The sequence below is a fragment of the Armigeres subalbatus genome, unplaced genomic scaffold (assembly GCF_024139115.2).
Source record: "Armigeres subalbatus isolate Guangzhou_Male unplaced genomic scaffold, GZ_Asu_2 Contig1204, whole genome shotgun sequence".
NCBI lineage: Eukaryota > Metazoa > Arthropoda > Insecta > Diptera > Culicidae > Armigeres > Armigeres subalbatus.
The window spans coordinates 73576-87116 of NW_026941962.1; the positions used below are offsets into that span (position 1 = coordinate 73576).

At 40.3% G+C, this 13541-nt stretch overlaps 1 protein-coding gene across 1 annotated transcript in view; it reads right to left on the reverse strand.

Annotated features, from left to right (window-relative positions):
- The window catches only part of LOC134202403 (uncharacterized), a 190515-nt gene that overhangs the window by 39491 nt on the left and 137483 nt on the right, over nucleotides 1-13541 (reverse strand). Inside the window, exon 2 of the mRNA XM_062677407.1 lies at nucleotides 12630-13486. Within this exon, the coding sequence (XP_062533391.1) occupies nucleotides 12630-13263 (634 nt within the window). The 5' untranslated portion in view covers nucleotides 13264-13486. The remainder of the gene's footprint in view (nucleotides 1-12629; nucleotides 13487-13541) is intronic.

The window sequence follows — 13541 nt, forward strand, 5'->3', positions numbered from 1 at the left end:
AAGGTCCTCCAAAACGGTCTTGAGTTAAGATTAAAATATCTAAGATATTAAGATGCACAATAGCTAAGGAGTTGTTTGTGTCGAGCAATGTCTATTCGAATGTGGCTGCGAACTTTTTTTTGTTGAGGCGTAGAAGCACGGCATTTACGGACTTGGATGATGGCATCAAAGAATACGACAACCAGGATATTTTAGTCAACCATAAAGGGCCTGCAATGGCTAATGTAAGTGATGATTGAAGTCATATAAGCTCAATGTACCTACTAGGATATCATATTTAACATCATTTATAAGTTGGATCATTGGATAGGTCAAATGATCTGAGCTCTAGGACGTTTTGAAGAACAAAAAAGGGTCTGCAATACAGTCGACCCTCAAGATGTAATACAGCTGATATCGATATCTTGAACAGAAGCCCTCGGTGAATTGTTCGAAGGGAGCGAGAAAATATTTTAGTATGGCATTACTTGTTTCCATGCGTCGACCCCGAGTATTAGAATGTAGGGTCCAATGTAGCTTGAAGTGAGTGAAATGAGTGAAATCCTATCGGCTGTTGGGATGTTCAGCGATGCACGAATACATCCTTCAGGACTTAGTTGACCGGATAGATCGCATGTTCTGAACTCCAGGACGTTTTGGAGATCCTGAAATAGTTTGCGTTTATTCAAAACTCGATCCATTCATGTCTTATGATCACATAGTTATTTTTAGACTCATATTTTAGCTTAGGGCACTTTGTTTCTAGACACATTTCCTTATACATTTGAGGATATGTGCTCCAGAACAGTTTGGACGACCTAAGGCATCCGAAAAAAACATTTCAACGCTTTTTCAGTTATAATCATACTATTTTTGGCAGGATCCAGTGAATAAACCCAAATTTGTAAGTAAAATCTTTGGTTGAAATGTCGTTCGGAAAGGGTTATAACATTAAGTTCGAGGTGATTTAAATAATTTTTGAGCTTGCTGAATTTTTAACGAAGTTCCCTAACAATTTTGAATAAAATTTGTTTGAGAAGATTTTCACAAAATACTAAACAGCTACAAACAATTAAAGGGAATATGGGACTCTTGCCGATATGTGACAATTTTGATCTCTTGAATGGCAAATTAAAAAACAAACAAATTCACCATGAGTTGAGAGTCTCCTGTACGGTTAGCTTTTCCCTCTGGAACACCAACATCAATTTTAGCTCCACATTCCCCTTCCTTCCTATTTCGGCGAAATTTATTGCTTCACCATCACCCAGTGTATGAACGTCTCAATAATGTCAATTACGATTATTCGCTTTCCCGAGTGATAAACTGTGCATAAAGATCTTCAGCCGATGAAATGAAATAACAACATTTTTCGCGAGGAAGACAACCTTCTGATTCTTCCGAACATCCAACTGCCAACGAGCTTAAACAGACAATAAAGGAAGATAACAAATGACTAAGATTATAGAACATGTCTATCCGTGCGAAGACTGGTAAGAATGCCTCGTGTCGGAATATGTGTGCCGTAGGGTGGATCTGCTTGAATCAATAATTACAAATCTGAGAATCATTCTAAAGCAATCTCGAAGGAGAAACGAACATACTTTACGTTTGAACTTGAACCAACTGACTCTTTTATTTCCCCCCTTGAACCACCCCATCATTACCATTTTCGATCCGATTTCCATCCGCTTTCCCCTTTCCGAGAAGACAACCACGATGAAAACTTTCAGTCAGCTTGAAGTTCTCACACTTCTACGGTATCCCCCCCACTTCACTTCAGTCTGGTGCCGAAGCCTTGAATTCAGTTCAAGAAGGATACTATGAGATGCTGAAAAATTTAAGCAGTCAAAAATAAAACATGATTCGATTGCTTTAAGCCACTGAATCGAATGGCGCAAACTTTGGCTCGTAAAATGTCAACAAACGAAAACATTTGAATCGGCTACCCTATGTCCGGGAAGGACGGAAAATAATGAAAGGGAAACATAAGCCCCGGGGAGAATAAACTGCTTTTCTGGAAAATTACATTTTCCATTATGTATTGATGTCTGGGCGGTTCGCCGTAGCCTCGAGCATGAAGCAGTGAGAGAGCAAGAAAAAAGTTTTTCGCAAGGTAAAACTGCTGCTTGATTGTATCGGATGCTTCCGGTGCGTGCTGACGCAAGACCTCTAGACGGAACGACCAAGCTGAATCCTGTTGGGGTTATTTTGGGGGGCGATAGCTCACACGGACGGTCGATATTCGGATCTGTTTTCGCAGAAATCCCAGAATGATTCGCACGGTATTGATGACGAATAAAAATTAATGATAACTATTGGTGCTGAGAAGTTCACTGATTTTGAATAAAAATAGGAAGTTCTTGAATAGATACCAGTCGTAAAAGTTTCTAATACTGGTGCAGAAACATATTTAGCATTTCAGAAGAGTTATACGCTCATTCGTACATTTCTTCTCGATAGGAAATTTGGCCGAATAGGACTTTTAGCTAAATAGGACATTTGGCCGAATAAGTCCATCTTCAGTGTCTCGTACTTGACTGGACTATAAGTCATTTGGTCGAAAAGATCATTTGGCCAAATAGGACATTTGAAAAGCGATAAATAAAGCGATTTCTCACTTCTCACTGTAAAAAGTGAGGAGCGCAAAGTGATTGGTGAGGCATTTCACTACTTTATTTATTTCTCACTTCTCACTGTTAAAAGTGTGTAGTGTAAAGTATGCAGTGAGGTATCTTACTACTCACGTCGCGTTTCTCATTTTCATAATGAGAAGAGAAGTAAAACGTCTCTTACTCCGTCTCTTACTTCTTACTCCTCTTTTCTCACTTCTCTCTGTGGAAAGTGAGAAGCGCGAAATTAGTAGTGAGACGTCTCACTACCCACTTTGCACTACTAACTTTTTACTGAAGTGGGGAATAAGTAAAGAGAAGTGAGATCTCTCACTTTTCACTCCTCATTTATCATATTTCAACTGACCTATACGGCCAAATGACATGTTCTGTGAAGTGACCTATTCAGCCTTATGATCTGTTCGGCAAAATAACCTACTCTTAGACATGTGCGCCGCCAAGCCGCCGCCCCGACGATTTTTTCACGCCGCCGCCGCCGTCAAAAACGACTCGGCGCCGCCGTATGAAAATTGACCACGCCGCGCTCGATGTAAAAAAATGGATTATTATCGAAGTTTCGTGTACCTCTGATTTTTTTTTCACAGAAAGTTAGGCCAGGTCATTAGAAATGAGGCACGGGGTGTTTTAAAATATTTCATCAGCGATTTTTTGAAAAAAGTGATTTTCATTAGTTTCTTCTCCAATATTCGGTATGAAACGTCAATTGATAACTCAGCAATGGATGAATCACAGTAAGTAACCCTCAAAATTGAAAATATACACATTTGTAGTTTTCTTGTATAGATAACCATTATTTTAACGGATCAAAAATGTTGAAAAATCATTTATTTCTGTTTATGTTTCTGTTTTCTGATTATTATATATTTCATTTTATACGTATTTTTTGGGATTATTTGTAAATTTCTACGTCAATTATCATCTATTACCATTATCCATTACCATTATCCAGTTCTCTGCTCAATGTTGTATTTGCATTTTTTTTTCTTCCAACATTCGTACTAGATAGCAAGCCCATTACCAGTCTTCCATATTTTATTGAATTTATAATATGTTCCTCTTGATACACTGTCTCCTAGTTTATGTGGTACACATAACATTTTGCTTGAACCTCACAAAAGCTTCTCATAATTTCCATGCTTCATGTCCGAAAATGGCTACAGTATGAACTAAAGTTTTATGAAGAGCGAATTTCATTTCTGTATGTATGTTACGGAAGCTAAGCTGCTGCTACACGTTCGACAGTCTCATATTTGAATCGTTCCATATCTACGGGGTTACTCATTCTTTTATAAACAGTGAACTGGTTACTTACGTATAAGAAGACCAATTCTTGAGAAAGGCCAATTATAGCTTTAAATATTTTTGAAGATAGCGACTAACTCTTCAAATGCGCTATGAAACATACATTATAAGTATATTAAAGGGATCATTGTCCCACTTCACAAGCATTCCAAGGTAAACAATTTCCTCAACACCTCCAATCACATCTTCTACATATCCTCTTATTCTATTTCTATCCCTAACAATCTACTTCGTATTGGTAGAGTGAATGGTTATGTCTATTCTTACCGTTTCAATCTTCAGTAAGACAAAAAAATGCACCATTCCTCTGCGATCGTTCAAAATGAGCTCGATTTCGTCTGTAAAACCCAGGAGCATATTTTAAAACACCCCGTGCCTCATTTCTAATGACCTGGCCTAACTTTCTGTGAAAAAAAATTAGAGGTACACGAAACTTTGATACTAATCCATTTTTTTACACCGTGCGTCGCCGAATATTTTTTACCACGCCGATGGCATTTTTACCGTTTAGTCTAGGAAATACATATTTTCAACCACGTTCATATTACAATTGGGTCCTATAGCCTAACATTGTTTATGTTTGCAAACGATAGTGTATCGTTCAAGAATACATGAACCGATGTTGTAAAAATTCTGATAATAGTCTAGGTCAGTAAAAAAAATATTTTGTGTTTGAAACTTTTTAAAGACTGGGCTGTGCAACGTCTGTTGTTGAAAAGGCAACATATCAGAACGAATCAACCATCAGCCCAAACCGTCAGGCCCAAAGTCAAGTGCCCTGCGGTGTGTACGTCAAACAAGACCGAAAATGTCGAGGAAGCAGCTTCCATCTATTTTTAAATTTCAAATTAAACAATGTTCCTTTCGACTTTTGAGTCGAAAGAAAAACTGACGTGTTCAGGATCAATACCTTCATCGTTCCCTGAACAAATTCGAATATCGATTCTTCACTTTAGGACCCAATTATCTTCTTTACAATTATGCAGTTATTATTCTCATCTCCAATAAAGTCTAGACTCAACAAAATTGAAAGCTGATGAAGGGCTTATTTCATTAAAAACCGGCTTTTTCAGCTAAGTAAGTAGCTTATTCAGCCTGAATTGTTTGTTGGTGAACCACTAGATCCCTTGTTGTATAACGTATGCTCGGTCAAACAAAATAATGTTTGTTCAAACAAAATGCACCTGACATTTAATTATTCAATAAATTCGGACTTAAATTTCATTGAAAAAATTTTTAGCTTGACAATCTTTTTTTGGAGTTTTTTATGAACTAATACGTCTACTTCTAGTATTTCTACAGAAACTCTTTTAGGAATTCCTTCAAAAATTTCTTCTGAGTTTCAAACCAGGAATTCCTTTGCGATCATCTTTTATAAACTCCTCCGGATATTTCCACAAAAATTCCGTCGTGAATTCTTCATTATATACGAAAATCCTGGATCAGTAGCTTGAGGTATTTTTGCTGATATTCTTGTAGTTATTTTTGAGAGAATTCTTGGAGAATTCCTAAATAAGTCTATGAAGAAATCCGTGAGAACTTCCCTTAGAATTTTTCTTATGCAACAGTTCCGTGGGAATTGCCGAAGATATTCTTTGTGAATTTTTGAACGCCTTTCCGGAAGAATCATTGTAGGTATTTTATAGCAATCCGAGTGGTCACCTGTAGGAGGAAATCAATTTGATAAATTTTCAGCGTAGTGCGTGCTCCAGAATTTGGTCTCTGAAAATACGCTTTTGACTTTGTTGTACACTGCCCTTATTCACATAAAAGTGACATGTAATTTTCTTCGACTTGAGTAATTTGCCGTTGAATTTTAAAATTTTAAAAAATTAGCTCATGTCTGTATATAACGCAGTGTTTCAACTTGCCCCGATACGCGGGGCTAGATGAAACGATGCATATAAAAAATAATTTTAATATACAAAATATTTATAAAAAAAATGTTAAGGTTCCTTATTTTTTATGTATAATCTTTAGCCCGAACTAGCAAACACCATAAACGGATTCAAAATATATGAAAGGGTGATTTTTTTACAGCACTTCGAATTTCAACTTTGAAAAAACCGTTTCAACTTGCCCCGGTGTACCTTAAATCCCTGGAGGTGAGTTAAGTGGAATTCTATGTGAATTTCAGAAAGAATTCAGAAGAAATATCTGAAGAATCCTCGTGGTTATTTCTGTAGAGTTTGCGAAGTAATTTATGAAGTGTTCTTGGAAGAGCTTTTTGAGGAAATCCAGAAAGAACTTCAGGAGAAATTCTATTAGTAATTATTTAACAACATACAGGATTTTTAGAGGATTTCCTGAGCAAAAATCCTGAAACATTCATATAGAAATTTCCCGATGTATTCCTGGAGACTTTTTGAAGGAATAACCGGAAGAATATCTGGAAGCACTTCCAGAAAGATTCCCGGAGGAACTTCCGAACGATTTCCTGTAAGAACTCCAGAGCAGTTCGTGGAATTTTTGAAGGAATTACCAGAATAATTTTTGAAGGAATTTTTTTTTTTTTCCTGTTCGGGTGTGCCACTGCGACCAGTTATTAGATCTATTGTAGCGTTACCCGTATCCTTAGTGTTTAAGTGCATGTCGAATTACTCCATAACTATTGATAAGCAATGCAGTATCGGTTTCGATACAGTTGTTGTTTTGTTTTCTCAAGAGCACCATGACAAGGTCCCGCTATTTAGACCCTTCACAGAGAGTAATCCCATTGAAGGCGCGCCCCTAATCAATAGGAAATCAATCCTGTCTTGAGAAAACAGAACAGTAATACTGTTTTTGGCCATGCATCGGAGCCCTAGCCACATCCTTGTCTTGCTTCTAGAATATCACCAGTAAAGCTACAAACCCGGGATTTAGCTCTGTCTACAAGACCATTTCAAGCAAGAGAACTTGTTCAGTAATAAGAACTTCCGTGTGTTCCTCTCACTACCATTGTTCGCCAGTTCAAGAAGAGTTAGTACGTATTTAAACCCTAACTCGATTTTTCCAGCAGTCAGTTCAGCCTAGGGACGGGTACCGAGGTTTTTAACTAATTGCTTGAAAAGTTGTTTCCTCTGCATACAGTTTAGCCTCAAACAAGAGGAATTCGAGACTTTCAACTGTCTGCAAGGTAACATTAATTATGTTTTATTTCTGAGACTGATGTTGGTAGCGGGGACTAAATACGATGAATCCTTAATTACCACAACTCATCGCCCTAGCTAGAAAATGGATTAAGCTAGGGCTCTGTTTGAAGGAATTACCAGAAGGAGCTTCCGGAGGAATTCCTGGAGGAACTTCCGGAATAATTCCTGGAGGAACTTCCGGAGGAATTCCTGGAGGAACTTCCGGAGGAATTCCTGAAGGAACTTCCGGAGGAATACCTGGAGGAACTTCCGGAGGAATTCCTGAAGGAACTTCCGGAGGAATTCCGGGAGGAACTTCCGGAGGAATTCCTGGAGGAGTTTCCGGAGGAATTCCTGGAGGAACGTCCGGAGGAATTCCTGGAGGAACTTCCGGAGGAATTCCTGGAGGAACTTCCGGAGGAATTCCTGGAGGAACTTCCGGAGGAATTCCTGGAGGAACTTCCGGAGGAATTCCTGGAGGAACTTCCGGAGGAATTCCTGGAGGAACTTTCGGAGGAATTTCTGGTGGAACTACCGGAGGAACTTTCGAAACAATTCCTAGAGCAGCTTTCAAAGCACTTCCTGGTGGAGAGTGTTGTCCTGCACTCAAGGCAACAAATTCTGCTCTCTGATTTTACTCCATCTAAACGATTTTATAGTCTCAACTAAGTAAGTTCAACTAATAGAAGGATATTTGGATTTTCTAAATGTCATGGCAAACTGTCAAAAAAAATGCACTCCAGAGCCACAGGAGCGCGCACGCTGAAAATACACTCCAGTGGAAACACTCCAGTGTAGTGCGCGCGCTCCTGTGGCTCTGGAGTCCATTTTTTTGACAGTTAGCCATGACATTTAGAAAATTCAAATATCCTTCTATTGGTTGAACTTACTTAGTTGAAACTATAAAATCGTTTAGATGGAGTAAAATCAAAGTGCAGATTTTTTTGCCCTGAGTGTAGGACAACACTGCTGGTGGAATTTGCTGAGGAATTTTTTGAAAAATTTCGAAATTTTTTTATTGCTTGGAATAAGCTCCCGCTCTCGAGAATGATCTATCACTCCGCCGCCGATAAATTTTCAATCGGCGCATAGGTCCACCTATTCTGAAAAATGTCCTTTTTGGCCAAATGTTCTATTCGGCTAAATGTTCTATTCGGCCAAACGTCATATTAGCATAGCATAGCATAGCATATGTGATTGTACAAATCGTGGGTGGCTATACAATGCTCAATTCAAGCTCCATCTGGAATAAGGGCGAATGTCGCAAGAGAAGACTCTCCCCGTCGACCCCCCCTTAAACAAAAGTGACAAGCAGCAGATCTCTCTGTGGTTTATCACTTCAGAACGAAAGAAAACAATGCGAACTTGCATTCTGAGGTGATAAACTGCAAAGAAACTCCCTGCCTGTCACTTTCATTCAAATGAGGGGAAGTCGACGGAGAGAACCCTCTCCCGCGACACCCGCCCCCTTACCAGACAGAGCTTGAATTGAGCAATCTACTGTATATTGTCGCAAATTGGTACTTGGGATTAGTACCTTTTCCTATACAGTAGCAGTTGTACACCTGGCCACGTCCTTACAATCACGGAAGGAAGGGAAGGAATGTTAGTTCAACATCTACTAGTGAAGATGCAGGGAACCCATACTACCTTCATAGATGTCTCGGGAAGGAAAATTTGTGTTAGTGGGAAAGGTGAATGATAGGGAGCTCTATTCGACAATATAGAGCGTTTGTCAATAACAGTATATGCTGTAAAATTAATAAAATATATTCATCAATTTACTTACAAACCGTCCTAAGGGAAAAACAAAACAAAACACAAAATTTCGGCAAATCGCGCGATCGTTCTGCCGTCCGAAACAAGAGCCAACACGCACTGAGCTAATTAACTTTATTACCGGCCGCGCAATGCAAAACACAAAATTTCGGCAAATCGCGCGATCGTTCTGCCGTCCGAAACAAGAGCCAACACGCACTGAACTAATTAACTTTATTACCGGCCGCGCAATGCAAAACACAAAATTTCGGCAAATCGCGCGGTCGTTCTGCCGTCCGAAACAAGAGCCAACACGCACTGAACTAATTAACTTTATTACCGGCCGCGCAATGCAAAACACAAAATTTCGGCAAATCGCGCGGTCGTTCTGCCGTCCGAAACAAGAACCAACACGCACTTATTCGGCCAAACGTCATATTCAGCCAAATTTCCTATTCGGCCAAATGTCCTATTCGGCCAAATTTCCTACTCGACCGAATGTCCTATTCGGCCAAATGTCTTATTCGGCCAAATGTGCTATTCGGATAAATGTCCTATTCGGCCAAATGTCCTATTCAGCCAAATGTCGTATTCAGCCAAATGTCGTATTCGGCCATATGTCATATTCGGCCAAATGTCGTATTCGGTCAAATGTTTTTTCGGTCAAATTACCTTTTCGGCCAAATGACTTTTTCGGTCAAATGATTTATTCGGCCAAATGGTCTATTCGGTCAAATGGTCTATTCGGCCAAATAGCCTATTCGGCCAAATGACATATTAGGCTATATAACCGCTTCGGCCAAATGATTTTCGGCCTAATGGTCTGTTCGGCCAAATGGTATATTCGACCAAACGGTTGCCGAAAACCATTTCGCGGATTTATTTATCGCTGTACGACATTTCACGGAATGCACCTTTTCACCGAAATACTTTTCGTGGAATGCCTTTTTTATCAAAAGTCATTCCGCGGAATGCCATTTGGCAGAATTCAGTGAGAAATATTATCATTGAAATATTTATTGTAATCCGGTCTAAATTCTTTTTGATTGTGGTTTAAAGCAATGAAAAAAGGCAATGCTTTTTTTTTAATTAGAACATCTGGCCACTATAAGGCATAGTGAGGAGATATTGCTTTCTTGAAATGGACACGCTTGCACGGTATAAAATAAAAAGTGTAGTTTTCTTTGAATGACCGCTTCCGGTCGGTATGAGGAAAAGTGAGAAAATAATGCTTCCTGGAAATGAAAACGCTCGCTCGTTATAAAGATACGGAGGTAGTCTTTTCTAGGAATTAACGCATCTACCCGCTGTAAAGCAAAGGGGAAAGATAATGTCTTCTTTGAATCAATGCGTCTGCCCGGTATGAGGCGAAAGAAGAAGATAATGCCTTCTTTAAAAAAAAAGCGTCTGCTTGGTATAAGGCGATTGGGAGGGGAAAGACTTTCTTTGAATGGATGCGTATGCCAGGTATACGGCGAAAGGAGTGTTTAATGCCTTCTCTAATAGAAAGTGTCTACTCGGCATAACGCGAAGGAACAGGTAATGTTTTGCGATAGCTGGACATCGCTCAGAATGGAGATCTTTCAAGTCGGCCCTTTGCACCATCGGAGGTATACAGGATCCATATGTAAGTAAGTAAGTCTGCCCGGTATGAGGCAATAGGAGTTGATAATGCCTTCTTTAAAAGAACGCGTTTGCCCTGGAGGAGTAACGCTTTCTATAAATCGATGCGTCTGCCCGGTATAACGTGAAGGAGAGTTTATTGCCTTTTTCAAATGGTAGCGACTACCGGTATCAAGCGAAGAGAGAATATATTTCCTTCTTTAAATGATAACGTTTTGTCGAGATAAGGAGAAAGAAAGAAATAAAGGATTATTCATAAAAACGTCCGTCGTCCATACGTTACAAAGTAAAGAGATAGAATAAACCTTTCATTGTATCTGGCCCGTCTACTTCTACATATTCTAGGAGACCTTCCTTAGCCGTGCGGAAAATGTGTGGCTGCCAAGCAAGACTATGCTGAAGGTGGCTGGGTTCAACTTCTGGCCTGGTCTAGGAAATTTATCGATAAGAAATATTCTCGACGTTTTTGGGCATAAAAGTTTCAACGTGTTATTCTCGTGTTATACGAATGCAAAAAAATGGTAACATGGCTTAGAAACCTCGCAGGTAATATTTGTGGAATTGCTGACACTAAGCTTTTGTTATTAATATTTCGCGAAAAGTCATTCGGCGAAAAGGTACAATCCGCCAATCGTCGTACCACGAAAAGTTACATACCGCCAATTGTTATTCCGCGGATTGTTCAACCGCGAAATGAATTCCGCAAAATGGTTTTTGTCGAAATGTTATACAACAATCGATAAAAATAGTAACATTGCAAAAACGTCATAAACTTTTGGAATTTCTTGGATAACCAGGAATGTTTTCCATACACAGATTCTATTCAACGTACCTTAAAAGGCACATCATATAATCAAAACAGGCCTATAGATCGTTGGTTACGCGTGTAGATCTGAAGGCCTTCACTTCTGGAATTTCTTGGAAAATCAAGAACATCTTTCATACGTAGATTCTATTCAACATACCTCAGAAGGCACGTCACATATTCGAATCATGTCTATTAATTACTCGTGTGGATCTAAAGGCTTTCACTTCTGTAATTTCTTGGCGAACCAGGAACATCTTCCATACACAGATTCTATTCAACGTACCACAAGGGGCACAGCACAACTTAAGTATAGCTTATTTAGCATAAGTAAACTACCAATGTTTCACTACTTTGTGCGCTATGGTTCTTTCAATTCGTGCTTTTGAAAAATCAGCCGATTTGCGACTTTGTTATATAATCACCTTAAATTAGTTTGCAAATGGCTAATAGTTAGCTGAGAATGATAAGAAAATTATTTTGAGCTTTTTAGTGGAATGTTTTCACCTGTCATAAGACGAGTTTATACAATCCCATTGAATTCCACCACTTAATTGTATCTTGACAGATACGTATTTCGACCTCAAAAGTAAGGCCGTCTTCAGTGTCTCGTACTTGACTCGACTTCGAGTTCTTACTTTTGAGGTCAAAATACGTATCTGTCAAGATACAATTAAGTGGTGGAATTCAATGGGATTGTATAAACTCGTCTTATGATAGCTGAGAATGTTTTCCAAATATTACATTTTCTCATTTATCACTAGAAAAGATCACATAAACATCCAACCAAGTGACATCGTCGAATTTCCTTGATTTTACGAGCAAACCGAAATTAGTGCTCGCATAAGCACTTGTTTCGGCGACATAGCATCGTAGGTGCTGATATTTCTACCCCCACGAAAGACCAACCATTTCCACCAGCAAGCAATTGAGCTTACAGAACTTTCGGGTTGATGTTCAATTTCCTCTTCCAGCAATAACAATAAATATCCTAATGAAAATTAATGACAGACAGTGACAGTCTGTCAGTCAGCGAAACCGGCACATGAACAGACATTTGTGCGCGACAGACGGAGCGAGAAATCGCCATAAAGCAATTACATTCGTTTTGATGATCCTAGCAGTTCCCACCAAAAAAGACGAAACTAGGGCATCCGGTGTCGGGTTTTTCATACTGAAACCATGTTAATGGTTCATCGATAATGTTTTATGTGATTTCTCTTTGTCCTTTCGCCGTCACTGTCAGAGACTGTCAGGCCTGTGGAATTTGAGGCCCTTTGAGTGCTTGAACCAGCGCTGACCTTCCTCGAGTTCAAAACTCCATTTAGCTAAATCAATAAATAAACATCAGCTTATTCCTGCTCGCACCCAGCCTTTCGCTGAAGCAGCGTGAAAGTAAAATTGGCTTCCACTTACCTCGATACACAACGCCCGGAACAATTCCATTAGCGGTGTCAAACACGTCATGAACGACGTGAACCTGCAGGTGCGTCCCGCCATCATCCTTGTCCTTGTCAACCCGTACAATCTTATCGTCTGGCTTCAGATAATCCTCGATATTCCTCGAGCAAGGTCCAACCCCGACCGTCGGTGGTTGTCCTCCGTCCCCATCCCCATCACTTCCACCATCTTCCGCGGGTTGGTTCTCATTTTGGATCTGTTCCCCACCACTTTCCCCGGAAGTAGCTAACGCACTGCTACCGGACGATTCACTGCTGACGTCACCTACGGACTGTTCCACATCACCAGCCCCTCCAGCGTGGACCTGGTCCTCGTCCGGCGGTGAATCCAGAACGTCGTTCGACGTCAACGGTGAACGATTCTCACCTTCCCCTGCACCGGTATCATCTTTGGTAACTATGTAGGTCGGTGATTCCCCCGGCAATGGCTCTCCGTGCTCGGTGTTCGACAGCTCCATGACACCGGGCGGTCCCGGCGAGCGGCCCGGAGCCGGGTCCCCGCCCCCGTTGGCCGCGCTCTGGCCACCCGCAAAGGCAGCAGGGCCCAACACGGTGCAACCGATTACGAATAGAATCACCGTTTGCTTCATTTTTTATGACAGGCCGCCACTCACTGTCCCTGGACGGTAGCAGTGGCTCGAGGGGGGATGGATTATTTCTTCTATTTCTTCTGCTGTGCTACACACGGCGAACCACTCACACGCGTGCACTAGCCGTGCACTTGGCCGGGTGTTTCGCTCTGCGCTCAAATAGGATTAGCGTCGGTTTCATGTCACATTTTTTCCCTAGTTCCGTTGGAGTCACACCGCGTTTCTGGAAGGAAAAGTCAGAGATAGTGGAAATTAAATAATTGTGTTACGTTGTTTAT